At 39.0% G+C, this 20724-nt stretch overlaps 1 protein-coding gene across 2 annotated transcripts in view; it reads left to right on the forward strand.

The window, feature by feature from the left end:
* Positions 1-20724, forward strand: part of CNTNAP2 (contactin associated protein 2) — a 2323962-nt gene that overhangs the window by 1444949 nt on the left and 858289 nt on the right. For both annotated transcript variants that reach the window (XM_063641685.1, XM_063641684.1), the window contains exon 12: positions 15521-15640. In XM_063641685.1, the coding sequence (XP_063497755.1) occupies positions 15521-15640 (120 nt within the window). The remainder of the gene's footprint in view (positions 1-15520; positions 15641-20724) is intronic.

Raw genomic sequence — 20724 nt, forward strand, 5'->3', positions numbered from 1 at the left:
TAGGACAAATGTTTTATTACAGTTAAATACTCAATATGATTTGTGTGACCCCTTGGAGCTTGGGTGAAGCCAGTGTACAGGGAAATGGGAAAAGCGGATTCAACAGGGCGTTGTCAAGTTGACTGTGGTCAGTTGAGTGAGGTTGTCAGGCCCAGGAGGGCAGCTCCCTGAGGAACCCTCTGAAACACATCGCAGATCTTTCTGCCCAGGAGTAGATATGGATGAAACTGATTCTCATCCCGTTTTGTTCCAGTGACTCCAAGGGCATTGACTTTACCAGATTTTTGCCATATGCATGCATGAGGCCACATAAATTTCTGAGACTAACCCTGCTCTGCAGTATCAATGAAACCCTCAGGGCAAGAAGCAAGAGGAACAGGGCAGATGCTGTATCTGTGATTAGCTAATCAAAACCTAGGAGACATTGGTTACCACAGCAGTGGCTGCAGTAAGAGGTGGGGCCAAAAGGATATAAATTAGTATACAAGAAGTGTCTGATACAGCCCACCCCTTGCAGAACTGAGACTTGCTTATGTCTTCTCTCAAGTCTAATCTGTCATAAAGTCATGTTCAATCTCTGCAAAGTTTCAATACAAAAGACTGGCAGAATAAATGATAATCCCTATATTACAGCTGAATCCAAGGCAATAATTGATATTATTTATCCTTCCCTTCAACTCATCCTAAGCCAGTATTTCAGTTGGTTGCTTGCCTGATGCAGTGACCCAGACTTTCATCTCCTGGAGATCTAGGTCCTTAGTTACCTTACTCTTCACCAGCCGCTAATGCTGCAGTTGCTTAATCACCATTAACACTGAGCACAGAAGCAGCAACAGGTATTACATTCAGTCCCCTGGGTTCCAGACATACTTCTCCCTGCCTGCCAGGGGGCAGCAGCGCTGTCTCCTCAGCTCATTCAGATGAGCTACCTCTGCCAGGACAGTAACTCCTTTCTTTGCTTGATGGTCCACTGGCATGAGGAGCTTTGTTTTTGTTTTTTTGTTTTGTCTTTATTTCTTCTAAAAATACACACACACAACAACAACAATGGGATACATGTGCAGAACATGCAGGTTTGTTACATAGGTCTATGTGTGCCATGATGGTTTGCTGTACCTATTGACCTATCCTCTAAGTTCCCTCCCCTCACCCCACACACCCCAACAGGCCCTGGTGTGTGTTGCTCCCCTCTCCGTGTCCATGTGTTCTCAATATTCAACTCTCACTTATGAGTGAGAACATGCGGTGTTGGGTTTTCTTTTCCTGTGTTAGTTTGCTAAGGATGATGGCTTCCAGCTTCATCTATGTCCCTGAAAAGGACATGATCTCATTCCTTTTTATGGCTGCGTAGTATTCCATGGTGTATAGTGCCACATTTTCTTTATCCAGTCTATCACTGATGGGCATTTTGGTTGCTTCTATGTCTTTGCTATTGTAAATAGTGCTTCAGTAAACATGTGTGCATGTGTCTTTATAGTGGAATGATTTATAATACTTTGGGTATATACCCAGTAATGGGATTGCTGAGTCAAATGCTGTTTCTGGTTCTAGATCCTTGAGGAATTGCCACACTGTCTTCCACAATGGTTGAACTAATTTTCATTCCCACCAACAGTGTAAAAGCGTTCCTGTTTATCCACAGCCTCACCAGCATCTATTGTTTTCTGACTTTTTAATAATCGCCATTCTGACTGATGTGAGACGGTGTCTCATTGTGGTTTAGATTTGTATTTCTCTGATGATCAGTGAATTTGAGCTTTTTTTCATATGTTTGTTGGGAGCCTAAATGTCTTCTTTTGTAAAGTGTCTGTTCATATTATTTGCCCACTTTTTGATGGGGTTGTTTGATCTTTTTCTTATAAATATGTTTAAGTTCCTTGTAAATTCTGGATATTAGACCTCTTTCAATTGGGTAGATTGCAAAAATTTTCTCCCATTCTGTAGGTTGCCTGTTCACTCTGATGATAGTTTCTTTTGCTGTGCAGAAGCTCTTCAGTTTAATTAGATCCCATTTGTCAACTTCAGCTTTTGTTGCAATTGCTTTTGACATTTTTGTCATGAAGTCTTTGCCCATGCCTATGTCCTGAATGGTATTGCATAGGTTTTCTTCTAGGGTTTTAGGATTTTGGGTTTTAAATTTAAGTCTTTAGTCTGTCTTGAGATAATTTTGTATAAGGTGTAAGGAAGGGGTCCAGTTTCAGTTTTCTGCATATGGCTAGCCAATTTTCCCAGGACCATTTACTGAATAGGAGATCCTTTCCCCATTGCTTGTTTTTGTCACATTCGTCAAAGAGCAGATGCTTGTAGATGTGTGGTGTTATTTCTGAGGTCTCTGTTCTGTTCCATTGGTCTATATGTCTTTTTTGGTACCAGTACATGCTGTTTTGGTTACTGTAGCCTTGTAGTATAGTTTGAAGTCAGATAGCATGATGCCTCCACCTTTGTTCTTTTTGCTTAGGATTGTCTTGGCTATACGGGGTCTTCTCTGATTCCATATGAAATTTTAAATAGTTATTTATAATTCTGTGAAGAATGTCAATGGCAGTTTGATGGGAATAGTATCGAATCTATAAATTACTTTGGGCAGTATGGCCATTTTCATGATACTGATTCTTCCTATCCATGAGGATGAAATGTTTTTCCATTTGTTGATGTCCTATCTTATTTCCTTGAGCAATGGTTTGTAGTTCTCCTTGAAGAGGTCCTTCACGTCCCTTGTAAGTTGTATTCGCAGGTTTTTATTATCTTTGTAGTAATTGTGAGTGGGAGTTCATTCATGATTTGGCTCTCTGCTTACCTATTGTTGGTGTAAAGGAATTCTTGCGATTTTTGCACATTGATTTTGTATCCTGTGACTTTGCTGAAGTTGCTTATCAGTTCAAGATGTTTTGGGGCTGAGATGATGGGGTTTTCTAAATATAAAATCATGTCATCTGCAAACAGAGACAACTGGACTTCTAACCTGAGGAGCTTTAAGTGACTAGGTCACAGCCATTGTTTGAAGTAAAGGGGAACTCATATACTTGACAGATATGGTAAGACCAGTGCTTCTCATGGCCATCACCCATTGCAAATCCTGCTGAGGTCTATAAAAAGTAGTCACCACAGCAGTTCTGGTATAAGGGGTGAGTCAAGGGATTTGAAGCAGTGGGCTCGATGTGTCTGATACAGTAATATGTAATCTACATAGAGGAGCTAATTATCTACACCATGTCTTCTTTTCTTCCCCCATTTCTTATCACATACACCCTGGAATCAGAGCTATTTATTTAAATAACACATGCATTATATTTGAATTATTTGGTTGTACATGCTATATAAAGCAATACATTATTTTTATTAGAATGTCAATGATCAAATAATTGTTTGATAAAAATTTTTCTTTTATGGAAATTTTCCCTGAGGGGGGAATATCACAATTTTCATAGAAGGATTTAGAGGTTGCACTATATAATGAGAAATGAGTACTACAGATCCTTAGCAAATATGACTTTATTCTTCCACTTTTAACAACATAAATGCCTTGGAAAAAATCACTCAGTTTGATCATGATTGAAATTCCTGGTGGAAAAATATATTTGGGATTTGTTAATTATTTTTCAGTGGGGTTCTCTTTTTTGAGAAGGCTGAGTGATATGGTTTCACTGTGTCCCCACCAAAATCTCACCTTAAATTGTAATAATCCCCGTATGTCAAGGGCAGGGCCAGGTGGAAATGATTGAATCATGGGGTGGTTTCCACCATACTGTTCTTGTGGTAGTGAATAAGTCTCATGAGATCTGATGGTTTTATAAATAGGAGTTCCCCTGCACAATCTCTCTTGCCTGCCACCGTGTAAGATGTGACTTTGCTCTTCCTTCATCTTCCACCATGATTGTGAGGCCTCGCCAGCTATGTGGAACTGGGAGTCCATTAAACTATTTCCTTTATAAATTACCCAGTCTCATATGTCTTTATTAGCAGCATGAGAATGGACTAACTACACTGAGCATGAGTGGAAGAAAGTCTCAAACTGAAGTGAAGAAAAAGGGAAGGGGCTGATGTGGGGAGAGGAGCAGTCCCTCAGCAGCAATGTCAAGTCCATTTGCTTTGCCTCTGGCCACTGAGGAAAGCCAATGCCAGGCAACTGTAGAGCTGGGCCAGTACCTTCTGAAACGATCTTGTTCCCCAAATAACCACAACAGATATTAAATAGCAGGTAAGCTGACAAGTAAAGGCAGAAGTGAAAAAAAATTGTTCTGTGAAAATATATGTACTATATGTACATATAGATATAGTATATACATTTGTGTGTGCACTTAAACCACAGTGCTGTAAGAAATCATAAATTTATCTGAAAATACTGGGTAAGGAGATAGTATCCATAAAAAATACTATTCCCATAGAATTTAAATATTCAGTGAGCTTTCAATGACTAGCTTACATACACCAGGCACTGTGCTATCAGGTAGGGATGTAGCAAACATTACAACATGGTTCTTATGTGCATTAAGGTAAACATTATCAAGAAATATGTAGGCTTTCTTGTTTTCTTAAATTAGAAGACAAACAGTATAGGTTTCTCCTGTTAGGTATATCATTATCAGCTACAACTATTCTAGCAGGTGGTAATAAATTGTTTTTCTTCTCACGCTGTCTGCTGTAAATAGGGTCAATAAAGTCAGAATAAAGATCACAAAAACTTTCATTACAGTGCGAATAGTTTAATGCAGCAGTTTCTGTGTGCCTAGATTGTGGCAGATACTTTAAGATTCTGGAATATTTGAAAATATTATTACTTCTCTGGTCTTTGATTGTGTAAGGAATGCTGAAGTTATTGACTTCTTAATCTCTACCGAAGGGGCTTACTTTGAAGACTAGCAATTTCATTATTTGATTCTGAGATGACTTTAACAGAATCTCAAGCAATGTAAGTCACATTTAGCAATCATAGCAATAGTCTGATATTTTTGAAACCTGTCCTATTATAAAACAAGCCTACATTTATATAATCCTCATATCTCAAAAGAAGTTGGAGAAAGCCACTGTCTGGGAAGTTCCTTATCCTAAACCTAAATCAGATGCTAATATCTTGTTGCTGCTTTGGTTTTTGACAGTAGACTCTCAAGGATGCTAATATCTTGTTGCTGTTTCAGTTTGAAAAAAGACTCTCAACTTGTACTCATCGATGGGTGTTCTCTATTTCCTAACGGGATTATCTATATTTAAATCTTTTAACTCTGACAGAAGAGCTCTGAAATCACCAATAATGTCTTCATTACTACACTGATACTTAAATAATGGACAAGAAATTATAAAGGCTTAGCAAAGACATTTAGATTATTATGGCCTTTTGAAATATGCGCCATAAACTATTAAGATCTTAGAGTGCTTGGCCAAAGTAAAACTTGAATATCCCATCAAATTCCTCATTTTTATAAGAAAATTTACACTCAGAAAATTTAAGTGGCAAATAATCTAAGTCTTATGGACCATAAGTTACAGAACCAAGGCACAAAAAGGAGTTCTGACTCTTGATCTAAAAGTCTTCCCACTGTGTCCTTCTATGGCCTTCAGTTTTGGGAGGTGTATTATGTTTTTTTATTTGAGTTATATGCGAGTTTAAACACAATTCTTTCTGCTATGGGAAACAGCCTGTTTCATTTTCAAATTTCGAAGTTCACATTTTTAATGGTTTATTTTTTCATTAAATTTAAGAGGCTTTATTTAACAATTAAAAATCAGTCCTATTGCCTCATTCATTGAATTCAATATATTACAGTAAAACATTTTAAAGCTGTAAATTAGTACATAAACATAGCTATCTTTTTATTATTTGAATCATAGAACTTTACTTAAAATGACTGAAGTTTGCATTTAGGATTAACACTTTTTAATTTAAAAATCTGATTTTTCATTTAACTGTGATTTGTTTAGCTAAAAACAAATGGAGAATTTGAATTTCTTTACTCCATTTTTCTTTCCTCAACACACACACACACACACACACACAGATATAAATAAGAAAAATCTACACTTCCAAGAGTCATTTCCTTAGCGAATCACATCCCTCACTTTTCTCCACACTGTCCTTCAACAATGAGAATGAAATATGCCTTCTTCCTCCATGATATCAGTAGAAACAATTCAGCACAATGTTTAAACAAGTGTAAGGACCCTGTAGTCAGAATTCCTGTGTTCAAATCCTGGCTCTGCCTTTTTCTGGGTGGGCAATCTTACACAAGTAAACTATCAAATAATTGCTTTGAGCAGATGGCAGTGACAGAGCCCTTGGAGAATAGCTCTCTCTCCAGGCCAGCAGAAGAAAAATGACAGCGCAAGACACAGGATAGGACAGTCAAGAGGCAAAAGAAACACAAGCGTAAGGGCACAGAAATGAAGAGAAGAATGTTTCCATGAGGAGCCAGCCAACAATGACAATGTCTACTAAAGTCCTAGAGAATGAGAACGTAGTGAAAGCCCAGAGTAGGTATCAATGACAGTCTTGAAGGTGAGACAGCAGTGATAACACTCTGACTTGAGGGGCTAAGGCATAAGTGGTGAAGAAGCAGGAGTTCCTCTAGACTGGACAGGGAAACAGGACTAGCATGTAGCACGTGTCTACCTTCCCTTGAATCTAAGATCGAGGAGACCACTGCAGATGAATAGAGAAGATGTAGCCAATGGAAAAAAGAGAGGAGGTAAATGGAGAAAACCACTAAATGATCTCAGGACAAGCATGGAATCACATGGTTCTGGGGAGGAACTGTAAGGAAGGGCCTTCTCTTGTCTTCCTTGCAACCTCCTATTCATCCTATAAGACTCAGCATAAAACCACTTCACAAATAAAGTCTTTCCAAACTGTCCTAAATCAACTTCTCCAATTTATTTTTCTAAAGTCTCTGAGTACTTTGTTTGATACTCTTTTATAACATTTAACAAATTATATATAGTATTATCTTAGTTAACATGCCAGCCCCATATATTACATAGCAAATTCCCCAGAGCTAGGATTTATGATTTTTTTACTTTTTTGTTCCTAGGGCAGGGCATAGTGTTAGATACTACTACCACATTAGTAGGTGTTCATAAAATAATTAGCAATAAGAAAGGGGCTGAGTGTGGTGGCTTACGCCTGTAATCCCGGCACTTCGGGAGGGCCAAGGTCAGGAGTAAGAGACCAGCCTGGCCAACATGGTGAAACCCTGTCTGTACTAAAAATACAAAAATTAGCCAGGCATGGTGGCACGTGCCTGTAATCCCAGCTACTGAGGCAGGAGAATCGCTTGAACTCGGGAGGCGGAGGTTTCAGTGAGCTGAGATCGCGTCATTGCACTCCAGCCTAGGCGTCGAGCAAAACTCCATCTCAAAAAGAAAGAAAAAGGAAGAAAAGAAAATGAGAGGGAGATGGTTAGAGACGGGAATGGAGACTAAGGAGATGGAGCAACATAAGCAACCTCTATAGGATCTGAGCAAGATGAACTGGATGCGAAGCCTCTTCATGCAGACCCATTAAATTGAGGAAGCGTGAGTTTGTAGCATGCCTGTTGGATTTGGTAGGCTTTCTCTCCTTCTTAGAGTTTTCTATAACCTAATCATAACCCTGAATAAAATACAAGTAGAGTTGTTTAGGTTTAGTCATGAAATACAGGAAAATTTGATATTCTGTGGAGTGCTGGTCAACGAATACCAAAAATGGATATTGAAGTCAACAGGAAATATGGCAGTCACAGTGATACAGAGACAAAGAGTCCTGGTTTTGTGACTGGCATTGCAATAGTATAGATTTTTTTTTTTTCTTTGAAACGGTGCCTTGGAGCCAATGTAGATTATAGAGGGATTTGGGAAGGATCAAACAAAAGAAAAAATGGGCTGGGTATGGGGAAGGGAGAGAGTAGAAATGAAATAATAAATGTAGATATACTCTGGCTTTCAGAAACTTTTTGAAGGACTTATCAAGTAAAAGAACTACAAGCCGTTGTAATTTCAACAAGAAATTGAAACTTTGTCTTTTTTTAAAAAATCCTAATTTGCTCCCTCCCCTTGAGACTTGGACAGGTAAATAAACCCATTAGGGAGCTATAATGAATAACATCTCATACAGAAATTATATGCAGGGAAAGAGCATGACACAGTATTAGCATACAGAATATCTGTTTTAAAATCCACATTCTCTCTACCATCTTCATTTGCTGTGTGCTGATAATGAGACAATGGTTCCTAAGGGAAATAATGTAGTTTACTCAGGGCATTCATTCAAGCTCTAAAAAAAAAAAATCCAAACAGACAGAGAACATATGAGGTTAATATTCAAGTGTTAATGAGGACTTAGGTATTGTGAGGCTTATATTGTACTAATTAAAAATAATTGCATGGTCCTAGAATTAGAGAGCTTTCACTGAGTAGGGTCTCAAGGTCATTGCCGCCTCTCTGGATTTCCAACTTGGCTGTGCAGAACCTCAGTGGTTACCTTAACAGGAATAATTAGGTTCTGGGCAAACACATTCCTCCAACCAAATTCACTAGGGTCTGTTGAGATAAAAAAAAAAAGTCAGTTTCATCGTTTCTAATGAGAAATACCTCTTTCCAATATAGAAACTTATTTCAGATTATGATCAGAAGGTGGTTTCATGGTTAAAAAGGGAGCAGAATAAGGAGGGCCCCCAGAGACCATCCTACACTGAACAATACCAACCCAGATAAGCCCCATATAAACTATATTGCTGCTATGCCTACGTTTTACATGAAAAGGCTTCTTTATTCATTCAAGGGTAGAAATTCCCAGAAAACCAGCATCTTATAACCTGGTCCCTGCAGCAAGTATGTACAAGTATATAGTAAGCATGTAATCGCCTCTAATATAAAAGAGCAGAAAGGTGAGGGCTTTCATAAGCGATTGATTGATACACAAAATGTTATATTACAGCATTTCTTATCAAAATTAGATTTAAAATTATTTCATGCTTTTTCCCAGTTTCATATCAAATCATTAAAAGTGAATATTTTTCCCTCTTCTGTACAATCAGGAAGACTGCTTATGATGTTCCAAAGATAACCTTTATGTATGTGTTCAACTTTGACTTATGAGTGAGTTTCTCACATGGGTTAATACCCGGCCACTTCTAGTGATCCTCATGCTTTTCAGGGTCACAACAGGAAGGATGTATATTTCAAGTTTAATTGTTTCTCTCAAAGCACGAGGAGTAGACAGGGATGGAGAGAGCCTTCCTCAGCTCATCAGCATCATGGAACTCTAGCTCTTCTCCTAGGGAATAGGGCCTCCTTCATGTTTCTCCCCCTACCCTGTCCATTCTTTGATCGATGCTTTATTTCCCAGCAATTCATGCCTGTTACTTGTCTTTACTCTTAGACCTTTTGCTTTTCTCTCCCTGCCAGCGTTTTGGCAATCCTGTATAGGCCTGCGGCCACGTCTGCATGTAAGCAAAGAGCAGAGGCTTTAACAGAATTCCTCTCTCACATCCTCTGCTTGGGCCATGGTGTTTCATGTTCTACTGGTAGACATAACCTTCAAGGCTATGTGGGCCTTTAAAGTCAGTATGAAAATTTGATTTCATTCTTCCATCTTTCTTTATTATTCTGCTTAATATACCTTGTGTTCATCCACAACACTGGAAGCACATTAGTTGCTTAATAAAAGTTATTCTTTAAATAGAGCCATCATTTTTATACAGTTGTGATATTATTTCCATACACTATTTATATAAAATCATATTATATTACATAGTTTTTATATAGTTGTGATAAAAATAATGCTCCCCACCAGAGGTTCATGTCCTAATTCATGGAACCGGTGAATATGTAACTTTATATCGCAAAGACACTTTGTACTTGTTAAGAGCCTTGATTTGAGGAGATTATCCCGGATTATCTGGGTGGCTTTGTGTAATGACAGGGCTCCTTAAAATTGTCAGAGAAAGAGACTATGAAAGCAGAGAGTTGCAGTGATGCAGCAGGAGGAAAATTTCACCTAATTCCTAGCTTTGAAGCTGGGGGACTGGGACGATGAGCCCAGGAATGTGTGTGGCCCCTATAACCTGGAAAAGGCAAAAATATAGATTTCCCCCCTAGAATTTTCAGGAGAAACACAGTGCTACCAACACTTTGAATTTAGCCCAGTGAACCCCATTTCAAACTTCTAACCAGAACTGTATCATTACTATTAACAGTATCATCTCCAGTACTGTAAGATAAATTGGTGTTGTTTTAAGTCACTAAGTGTCTGTCATTTGTTACAGCAGCAAGAGGAAACTGATACAATAGTACTTCATCTTTTTCCATGATAAGTAATACACAGACAACATTTATTGTTTAATGAAAATGAATAAGATATTTAGTGGCTGGGTGCAGTGGCCCACACCTGTAATCCCAGCACTTTGGGCGGCTGAGGCAGGTGGGGGTCAGGAGTTTGAGACCAGCTTGGCCAACATGGTGAAACCCCATCTCTACTGAAAATACAAAAATTAGCCAGATATGCTGGCAGGTGCCTATAATCCCAGCTACTTGGGAAGCTGAAGCAGGAGAATCGCTTGAACCCGGGAGGCAGAGGTTGCAATGAGCCGAGATTGCACCACTGCACTCCAGCCTGGGCAACAGAGCCAGACTCCATCTCAAAAGAAAAAAAAAAAGATATTTAGGACTTGTCACTGTCTAAATTTTTGCATGCTTGAAATTCAATCTGGTATGTTCAGTAGTAATATTTCTGAATAGCTGATATTTACTTATGAATATATAGTATGAGAAATTTTACTTGGGACTTGGAGTTGCAACAGAGAAAAATTACTTTACCAATAAATCAATAGACTTGATGAGTCTATTTATTTTGCCATCAACCCAATTACCTTTCTGTCCTTTAGCAGGCTACTGGCAAAACTCAATTATCAAAGATGGCTCAGACCCTTCTGTTTCTTCAGTGGCTGCTGCCTTAGCTCTTGTGTCTGTCATCTCCTAGGGCTTAATGTGCAAAAATTGTGCAACCCAGCTAGGATTCCACTGGGTGCAGAGCTGACTGGCTGAGGCATGCAGGGTAAATACTGTCATTAGCTCATTCTCTGCATAAAAAATTAAATATACTCAATAACTTCTAGTTTTTGAAGTATCTGATTTTATTTAATCTTCACAATAACTTGGTGAAGAAGGTATTACTATTAGGTTGCTACAAAAGTATTTGCAGTTTTTGCCATGACTTTTCATGGCAAAGCTGCAATTACTTTTGCACCAACTTAATACCTCAATTTTACAGTTGAAAAAACCACGTTAGGGGGAGTATCCAGGCGGTAAATGACAGAAAGGAGATATGAACTAAAATTTCTTAATTCTTTATTCAGATGATAAAACTAATGTGATTTTGCTCTATCACAGCTATCCTTGTCATTTTACTCCAGTGTCAAAATTCTAGATACATATTTTTAAATGTAGTTTAAAGACAAAATAACATAACATATGCACATTATAAAGTGATATAGGAAATTTAAAAATCTATGAACAGTTTTAAATCACCCACAATATTACTGCTGAAAAATAACACCTCTTACTATTTTGATGTATTTATAAATATTTTTCTGTGTATTTATATATTTCTTCTGACATTATGGTTTTGCATCCCATTCCATTTTATCATATTTCCAGTGAAGTGAGGTGGCATTCTAACCTTATCATATGTACAATTTTACTGTATTGTGTTTCAGTAACCTACTTTTGCTGGATATTTAAATATAAATAAAAATTAGTCTACTTTGAATTTACCTTTTTTCAGGATGAAATCTATGCTTCTCCAAATGCAGTCTGAGGATGGTAGTACCAGCATCATTTGGGAGCTTGTTATAACTGCAAATTCTCTACTGAGTCCAAGTCTTTGGGGTGAAATCCAGGAATTTCTGTTTTAACAAGCTCTCCAGGTGTTTCACACATGTAGAACTTTGGACTGAAGTGTTTGGTTTTCCGTATGTGTTGATGAGGCAAAGCAGCTTAGGCCTATTGTAGGTGAAAGGCAAGCACAATAATTGTACACTTTGAAGAAAAAGAGATCCTTCCTTTCCTTTCCTTTCCTTTCCTTTCCTTTCCTTTCCTTTCCTTTCCTTTCCTTTCCTGTCCTTTCCTTTCCCTTCCTTTCTTCCTTCCTTCCTTCCTTTCTTTCTTTGAAATGGAGTCTTACTCTGTCACCCAGGCTGGAGTGCAGTGGCACGATCTTGTCTCACTGCATCCTTCGCCTCCTGGGTTCAAGCGATTCTCCTGCCTCAGCCTCCCGAGTAGCTGGGACTGCAGGCGTGTGCCACCATGCCCAGCTAATTTTTGTATTTTTAGAAGAGACCAGGTTTCACCATGTTGGCCAGGATGCTCTCAATCTCTCGACCTTCAGCCCACGTTGGCCTCCCAAAGTTCTGGGATTACAGGCATGAGCCACCATGCCCGGCCTAATTTTTTTTTAAATGTCTGTAGAGATGGGTTCTCACAATGTTGCCCAGGCTGGTCTCAAACTCCTGGCTTCAAGCATTTCTCCCTCCTAAGTCTCCCAAAGTGTTGGGATTACAGGCGTGAGCCACTGTGCCCGGCCTAATTGTTAACTCTGACTGAGAACTTTTGTAGATTGAGAAAGTGGCTGGTGGTATATTTTAGATAAAGGCCACACCAGAAAGGGTGAGTGTGAAGTAAGCAAGCTCCTGGGGGGAATTTGCCGACCAGAGCACAACATTCACGTTGGCAAGCAGCCGAAGCCGAGAAAGACCTGTTAGGAAAACGCAAGCTCTTGTACACATAGATGAAGATCTGTGATATCATTTATAGATATTGAGGAAACATTACACATTATTTAACATAAAAGTGATGTTTCATAACTAGACGAACATTGGTTAAAAAGCACACTTTAGTGAGAAGTGAGGAGATATTTGGGTAGAACAACCAATTAATAAGGTGACTGTTATAAACAGGATACCAGGAGAAGGACAATGATAAGGAGTTTTGGCAGAAGAAAAAGACAATGATTTATTACTAAAAATTATAATGGAAAAGAAGGGGAATGGTTTCAATGGCAGATTGGCCAAAGGGACTAAGAGGAAAACTAGAATTTGAACCTGACATCCTGGTTTCTCTTGAGCTATACATACCAATTTTAATAATCTGGAGAGAGGTATAAAAAATTAATAAAACAGTTTTATTTTCAAAGATTGTGAGTTTAGGTTACTCTTAACTCCTCTTTATTCCTAACCACCTACATCTAGTTGGTTTCTATGTCTTGCAGATCTTAAAAAAAAACAAAAAAATCATTTGAGGCCGGGCACAGGGGCTCACGCCTATAATCCCAGCACTTTGGGAGGCCGAGGCGCGGATCACCTGAGGTTGGGAATTCGAGACCAGCCTGACTAACATGGAGAAATCCCGTCTCCACTAAAAATACTAAATTAGCCGGGCATGGTGGTGGATGCCTGTAATCCCAGCTACCTGGGAGGCTGAGGCGGGAGAATCACTTGAATCTGGGAGGCAGAGGTTGTGGTGAGCCGAGATCGCGCCATTGCATTCCAACCCCGGGTGACAAGAAACTGTGTCTCAAAAAAAAAAAGAAAATTTGAATCAGTTGTATTTACTCTATTCTTTGTCATATTGCTTTAGTTTAAGTACTGGTAATCTTTCAACTGGCAGCCTATAGTTGAAACAGCCTAAATATTCTTTTTACCTTTTGAATTACTTCCCTAAAACCTATTGCGTTGCTACACAGAGTTTTCATTCTGTATCAGTTGATATAAAACCTATATTGACTTATGGCATCTTCCTGCTAAAAGTTTAAAAATACTTTTCCTCTGCTTTTTATTGTACTGTTTTACTTGATATGACATTCTGAATTAGAGCAGCCATGTAGTTTATCATCTGAATGAGACCCTTGGGACATCGAAAGTGGGCATATTAATAATTACACTGGGACAAAAGATGTCTGAGCTTTGCTTAGCTTTCTAGCCCCATCGTTTTCTAAGAGCAGTTCACAAATGAGCCATACCAAAATAATTAGTGAACAAACACTGTTCCGAAGGTCTTCTATCCATGTTGTTCACAGCTGTATCTGCAATGCCTAGCGCACTGCTCAATGCACCATAGCTCCTCAATAACTATGTGCAAAAGGACGAAATGAGGGAGGGAGACATGGAAGAAGAAATGGGTAGATCAAAGAATTTTAGAAAGCTTGAATCTAGTATGCTGTTGTTGAAATGACATAGAGTTGAAGGTCTAACATCCTTGGAAAGAGGACGGCATAGAAAGCCAAAGGAGGCACAGAGAACTTGGTAGAGGAAGGTTAAAAAAGGTTAAAAAAGGTCCCAGAATCAGACCACCCATGAAACTGACTTTCTGATTCCAACCAGGCTCTAGTGAATTTGACTGGAGAAACAAGTTTTTCCAGAACCTAATTATTCCTGTTAGAGTAACTACTGAGGTTTGTGCACAGCCAGGCTGGAAATCCAGAGAGGTGGCAGTGACCTTGAGCCCCTCCTCAGTGAAAGCTCTCCAATTCTAGGACCATGCAATTATTTTTAATTAGTACAATATAAGCTTTGCAATGTTTTGTAATTTATTTTGTACTATTTTGAAATTTAACACACAACAACCCCTAGTAGTGTAATTCGAGTGCAACTTACCCAAAGACTTCCCTGCTTTTGTATCAGGTAGACATATTTTTACCGAAATATGTTTATCTTAGTTTTGTGAAGAGAACTTTCACATTCTTCATTAATTCCTAGGCAGAGCTGTTTAAAAAAAGTTTTGTCAGTAGCATTTTAGATGTTCTAACTAGAAAGGAGATATGTAAATGTCTGTTTTGTACTTCTGAAAACAGGTGCAGTCTCAGTGAGAAAAAGAAAATTTGTCATGAGCACTGTAATAAAAAGGGAAATAATGAATAAGAACATAATTTAATTACATGAATGTCAGCTTTCTACACAAACTAGATTTGATGTAATTAAAGCACCTGGAACAAATAAAATGAATCAAGGAAATCTCTTTCCTTTTTTTGAGATAAAGGAAGATTCAAAATTACATACTATTTATGGACAACTTGTACAAACTGTGCAAAAATTAAGTGTGCATGTGAGTGTGTGTGTGTGCACAAGAGAGAGGCAGAGAGAGTGAAGGGTAATTTTTTCCGGCCTCTTAGTTGATGACCAACAAAGCAGCCAATATTTATGAAAATAAAGTTTATTATAGTAAGGGGATAATATCTATAAATAAGTATAAATGAAATATTGTTTTCAATGATCATGAGCCCCAGTAAAATAAACATTACATTTGTTTAATGATTGATCGTTTTAGTCTTTTCCTCAACATAAAGTCATACCAGGAGCTTGCTGTCTTTGGCAGGTCAGGAATGCTTACAGAGAAAGAAACAAATCATGAATTTAAATTTAGAGACAAAGAATGCTCTTTCCAGGAAGAACTGCTCCTAACTAGTGGTTTGCTAGCATTGCAATATGCCACTGGGACATTCATCTGGGGAGCCATTTGTTCTGTGCTGTGCTTATGTAGGATATTTTGTTTGTTCTAGCTATCTACGAGCCTTCCTGTGAAGCCTACAAACATCTAGGCCAGACGTCAAATTATTACTGGATAGATCCTGATGGCAGCGGACCTCTGGGGCCTCTGAAAGTTTACTGCAACATGACAGGTAACTGTGTCATATTTACGTTTTATGAAGATGCTTTTCTATATGTCACGAATAAGTAGTTCCACCAATGGTTTGTTTCTTTGGTGCTATGTTTTTATCACAACATCTAATCAGCAACATATTGCTGGATTTGTTAGATGAGATGATGAAATGTATTATTAGAGCAATAAAACATTTTGACACTTGCTTTTCAAAAAGTTTATGTTTGATGTGAGCAATTAAGCATCATTTTTTAAAAATCAGCATGTAGGGGGGAAAAAACAGAAAGTAAAGTTGCAAAGTTCAGCCCAAAGAAAGAACTAGTAACCTAGACTAGGGAAATGTAGCATCACTGCTCCAATATTCTCACTGTGCATGCTAGAGGAAGCTTTTAGATCATGCCAGACCTTCCTTGATTCTCCATAATGATAGAAGAAATCTTTCTAAGTTCTGAAATCCCATTCTGATAATAGCAAAAATTACCTGAAGCTTTTGTAAAATATATTTGGGCTTTTCTTCTCGGGAAGAGGACCTAGTTTTTCTCCACTTCCATGTGAAATGAGACTATGGGTTCTTGTTAACTTCCACAACAATGTGTAAAATGTACAGATCTCTAAGATAAGAACAGATTTTCCACCAGACACTTGGCAACATCTTACGCTTCAAAAATCCAGAGGAAGGTGTGAGGTATGCATTATTTGCTGGCTCCAGCAAAAGACCAGCATTTGATGTGAACTCCTGGGCATAAGATGATAAGAGTAATGATAATAAGATGCTACTGATGGTAATTACTGAGTGTGACTGTTTACCGTCTGTCAAGTTCATGACAAATCCTTTAGACAGACACTTGAGTTTACATCTTGGCTTCATTAATTACCACATGTGTAATATTGGGCACTTTAGTAACTTTACTAAATTCAGTAAGCCTCAGAATCTTTATCTGTAAATGAATTAATGAGAATACCCACCTCATAGCATTATTGTATGAATACAGTAAGATAATCTGCATATGGTTCTTAGCTTATTGTCCAACACATGGTAAACCTTCAATAAAAGTTATTGGATGAAAAAATTTAAAGGCTTTGGTAGTTAAATAACTTGTCCATATTAGGCCGGGTGTGGTGGTTCATGCCTCTAATCTCAGCATCTTGGGAGGCCGAGGTGGGCGGATCACGAGGTCCAGAGATCGAGACCATTCTGGCCAACATGATGAAACCCTGTTTCTACTAAAAATCCAAAAATTAGCTGGGCTTGGTGGCACACACATGTAGTCCCAGCTACTCGGGAGGCTAAGGCAGGAGAATCGCCTGATCCCTGAAGGTGGAGGTTGTAGTGAGCTGAGATCATGCCGCTGCACTCCAGCCCGGCAACAGAGCAAGACTCCATCTCAATAAATAAATAAATAAAACTTGCCCATATTATTCAGGCAAGATTCAAATTGAATTGTTTGCAGCCCATGGATCTTCTGGCTATAGTTCAGAACCACTTATAGAGTTTTATTTTGTTTTTGGTTTTGTTTTCTATACAAACTTCTTGGCTCCACCCCTGCAGACTCTGATTCATTATGTCTGAAGCAGAAATCAGATCGTGCAACTAGAACTGAAAACAATGAATGGTAGTCTAGGCAAGCAGACACCAGCGGGGAACTCTCACCGGTATCAGGAAGCCAGACATGGTACGGAATGAAAGGGAAAATGATGAGGGCATCAGTGTAGTATGGAAGACATGTGGAGAAGACAATAAAATGGAAGCTGACCAGCCTGGGCAACATAGTGAGACCACATCCCTATTTAGAAAAAGTCCCGGCTACTTGGGAGGCTCAGGTGGAAGGATCCCTTGAGCCCCAGAGGTTCGAGGCTGCAGTGAGTCGTGATCATGTTACTGCACTCCAGTCTAAGAGAATGAGATCTGTTTCATTTTTTTTTCAAAATAGAAATAAAAAAATAAAATGGGAGCTAGCATCCCCCTACATTTCTAAATATCCTCTAGAAATTTGGAAGATGCCAGCTCCCAGTTTAATGTTTTTTTTCTATTTTGAAATAGAACTTTAGGCATGTCTCAGAGAAAGAACACACTTACCAGAGAGATTAATCTAAGAGTTCACTGACAACTGGACTTGTCAATGCACTCGAATTCTTTTTTGTATACCTTCATTTTTATCTTATTAGCACTAAAATATTAATCTATGATAACTTGACTTAATTTGTAAGAATCTCGATTCTGGTTTCTCCTAATATATGAAAATATGTAATACAATTAAAGTCTATTCTTAACCTCAAGGGAAATCGGGGCATCGTGGCTTGGACTGCACAATTAAGAATTTATTTTAGTTATTTGCTTAAATTCATCTCAAAGGAAAATTAGAAAAAGAAAACAAAACTATAATATACACAATTCTCATATCAAGGACACACACAACACACAGGACTAGTCTACTCTCAGGAGAGCTTCTCCTGTGCATTGAACCCTTTGCTCAGAAACATATGTCTTATCTTCATCAATGTCTCCCTTAAACAGCATGGCTGCAATTTAACTCACCACTTCAGATGACATCTGAGCTCTAAGGGGCAGAGTACAACTTTTTGCAATTAGAATATTTTTCTTCTATTCATTCAAGATAGTTACGAACATCACTGTGTTCAAGGACCCTTGAAGAATCTTGCCTTACAGGCCAGCAGGCACCTTTCAGTTCTTTGCCACTGACCAACCCTTCCTTTTCCTGGAAAGAATGTGGATTTAACATCATTAAGAAAGTATGATGCCACAAAGCTTGGCTTGGGCTATTCCATTTCCAAGAGATACATGTTAAAGAAGAGGAGGGAGTAACAGCATGAAGTAGTCTCCAAAGTCTTGACATGTAACTCTGTGTCATGAAAAATTATAAATGCTCCCCTAAACCTGAAGTAGAAAAGGAGGCAAGCACTCAAAAAGGTGAAGAAGAGAAACGAGCCCTATAAATCAATCCCCAGGGCACAAGAGAGATTGGCTCATTCAAAGGACTGAAATCCCAGTGGCTGGAACATAGCGAGCCCAAGAGAATGACTCAAAATAAAGCAGGGGAAAGGTGGGTGGGGGCAGGCCAGAGCAGACCAGCCATAAGGAGTGTAGGAAAGAAAAAAGTTTGCGCTTTTTTTTTATTATTATTTTTCAATTGCAGTGGGTGGTCATCTATGGAAAGATTTTAAGCAGGAGAATAAGATCTTGATTGCATTCATACATCTACCACTTGGGCTTCTATAAGAGACAGCATGAAAACATTGGGACCAGCTCTGACGCTATTACTGCAAAAGTCCAATGAAGAGATGATGCTCCCTTGAACTAGGGTAGTGATGGTTGAAAGTGATGAGAAATTGATACATTTTTAGATCTGTTTTGAAGGTAGAATTGACAGGATTGGTAAAAGTTTGGATGAGAATGTTTAAAGAGAGACAGTTATCAATACTAACTTCTCAACATATGGACTGAGTAACTGGATGAATTATAGTGCCATTTAGGAGAAGTGGACAATTAAGGGTAAAACAGTTTTAAAGGAAGCTCAAGAACTTACTTTTGACCTAATTAAATGTGAAGTGCCATGTGCCATCTAAACTGAGATGCAAATTTTGCAGTTGGGTAAGCCCCAAAAGCCTGATTGGGTTAGAGATATAAATGTGCCAATTATTAGCATATTAATATGTGAGAATTGATATCATTTGGGGGTTGATGTAACAGAGAAACAGCATCTCAGGAATGAGCTCTTAGAAACTCAGTAGGCGGGACACCATGACTCACGCCTGTAATCCCAGCACTTTGGGAGGCCAAGGCAGGTGGATCACTTGAGCCCAGGAGTTCAAGACCAGCCTTGGCAACATGGTGAGACCCTATCTCTACCAAAAAAAAAAAAGCAAAAACAAAAACTAGCTGGGCATGGTGGTGCAAACCTGTGGTCCCAGCTACTTAGGAGGCTGAGATGGGAGGACCACTTAAGCCTGGGAGGTCAAGGCTGCAATAAGCCATGATCACACTACTGAATTCCAGCCTGAGGGCCAGAAACCCTGCCAAGAAGAAGAAGGAGGAGGAGGAGGAAGAGGAGGAGGAGGGGTAGAGGGAGAGGGAGAGGGAGGGGAAAGGAAGGGGGAGGGGGAGGGGGGAAGGGGAGAAGACGGGGAGGGAGGGATGAGGAATTAGTCCATTCTCACACTGCCGTAAAGAACTTCCCCGAGTCCGTTCTCACACTGCTATGAAGAACTTCCCTGAGATTGAGTAATTTATAAAGGAAAGAGGTTTAATTGACTCACAGTTGCTCATGGCTGGGGAAGCCTCAGGAAATTTACAATCAGGGCAGAAGGGGAAGCAGATGCCTTCTTCACAAGGCAGCAGGAGAGAGCATGTGAAGGCAGAATTGTCAAACACTTATAAAACCACTAGATCTCATGATAACTCACCATCATGAGAAGTGCGTGGAAGAAACTGTCCCCATAATCCAATCGCCTCTCACCAGGTCCTTCCCTCAACACTTGGGGATTGTGGGGATTACAATTCAAGATGAGATTCAGACAGGGATTCAGAGCCCAACCATATTACTCAATAATTCAATAGAGAGAGATTAGGGTTCTAGTGTTAAAATATTTAATAAGTGTTTGTAAAAATGTATGTAATTGAGGGTAAGTAGAGAAAAAGTGTCTGAGAGCATTTGGGGGGCAAACAGGTCATCTGTGTGGAGGTTAAAATGACTGCTTGGATCCTAGAGAATGACAAAAAGACTTGGAGAATGAAGAGCAACTTGGCATCCATGCACACATATACAATGGATGTGGTGGTGCCACAGACTTATGGCAAATAATAGCCACTAGAATGCGGGGAACGTGGTATGGCCAGGAATGATGAACGTTCTAAGGATGCTGCATAGACAGCATAGGGGAACGATAGATTGAGCTACATCCTAGGCAATTAGGGGGTGTTCTAAATGACAGAGCATTTCAAGCCCTGCATAGGACACCAGCAAAATCTTCCACGAAACGGCTGACTCATGAGCTGAGTCTTGAAGAACAAGTGGGTGTTATGAGGCTGAGAAATCAGGAGAAGGAAAAATAGGTCAACTTATAAAATACTTTGTGTAGGATGCA

The sequence above is a fragment of the Symphalangus syndactylus genome, chromosome 6 (assembly GCF_028878055.3).
Source record: "Symphalangus syndactylus isolate Jambi chromosome 6, NHGRI_mSymSyn1-v2.1_pri, whole genome shotgun sequence".
Lineage (NCBI taxonomy): Eukaryota > Metazoa > Chordata > Mammalia > Primates > Hylobatidae > Symphalangus > Symphalangus syndactylus.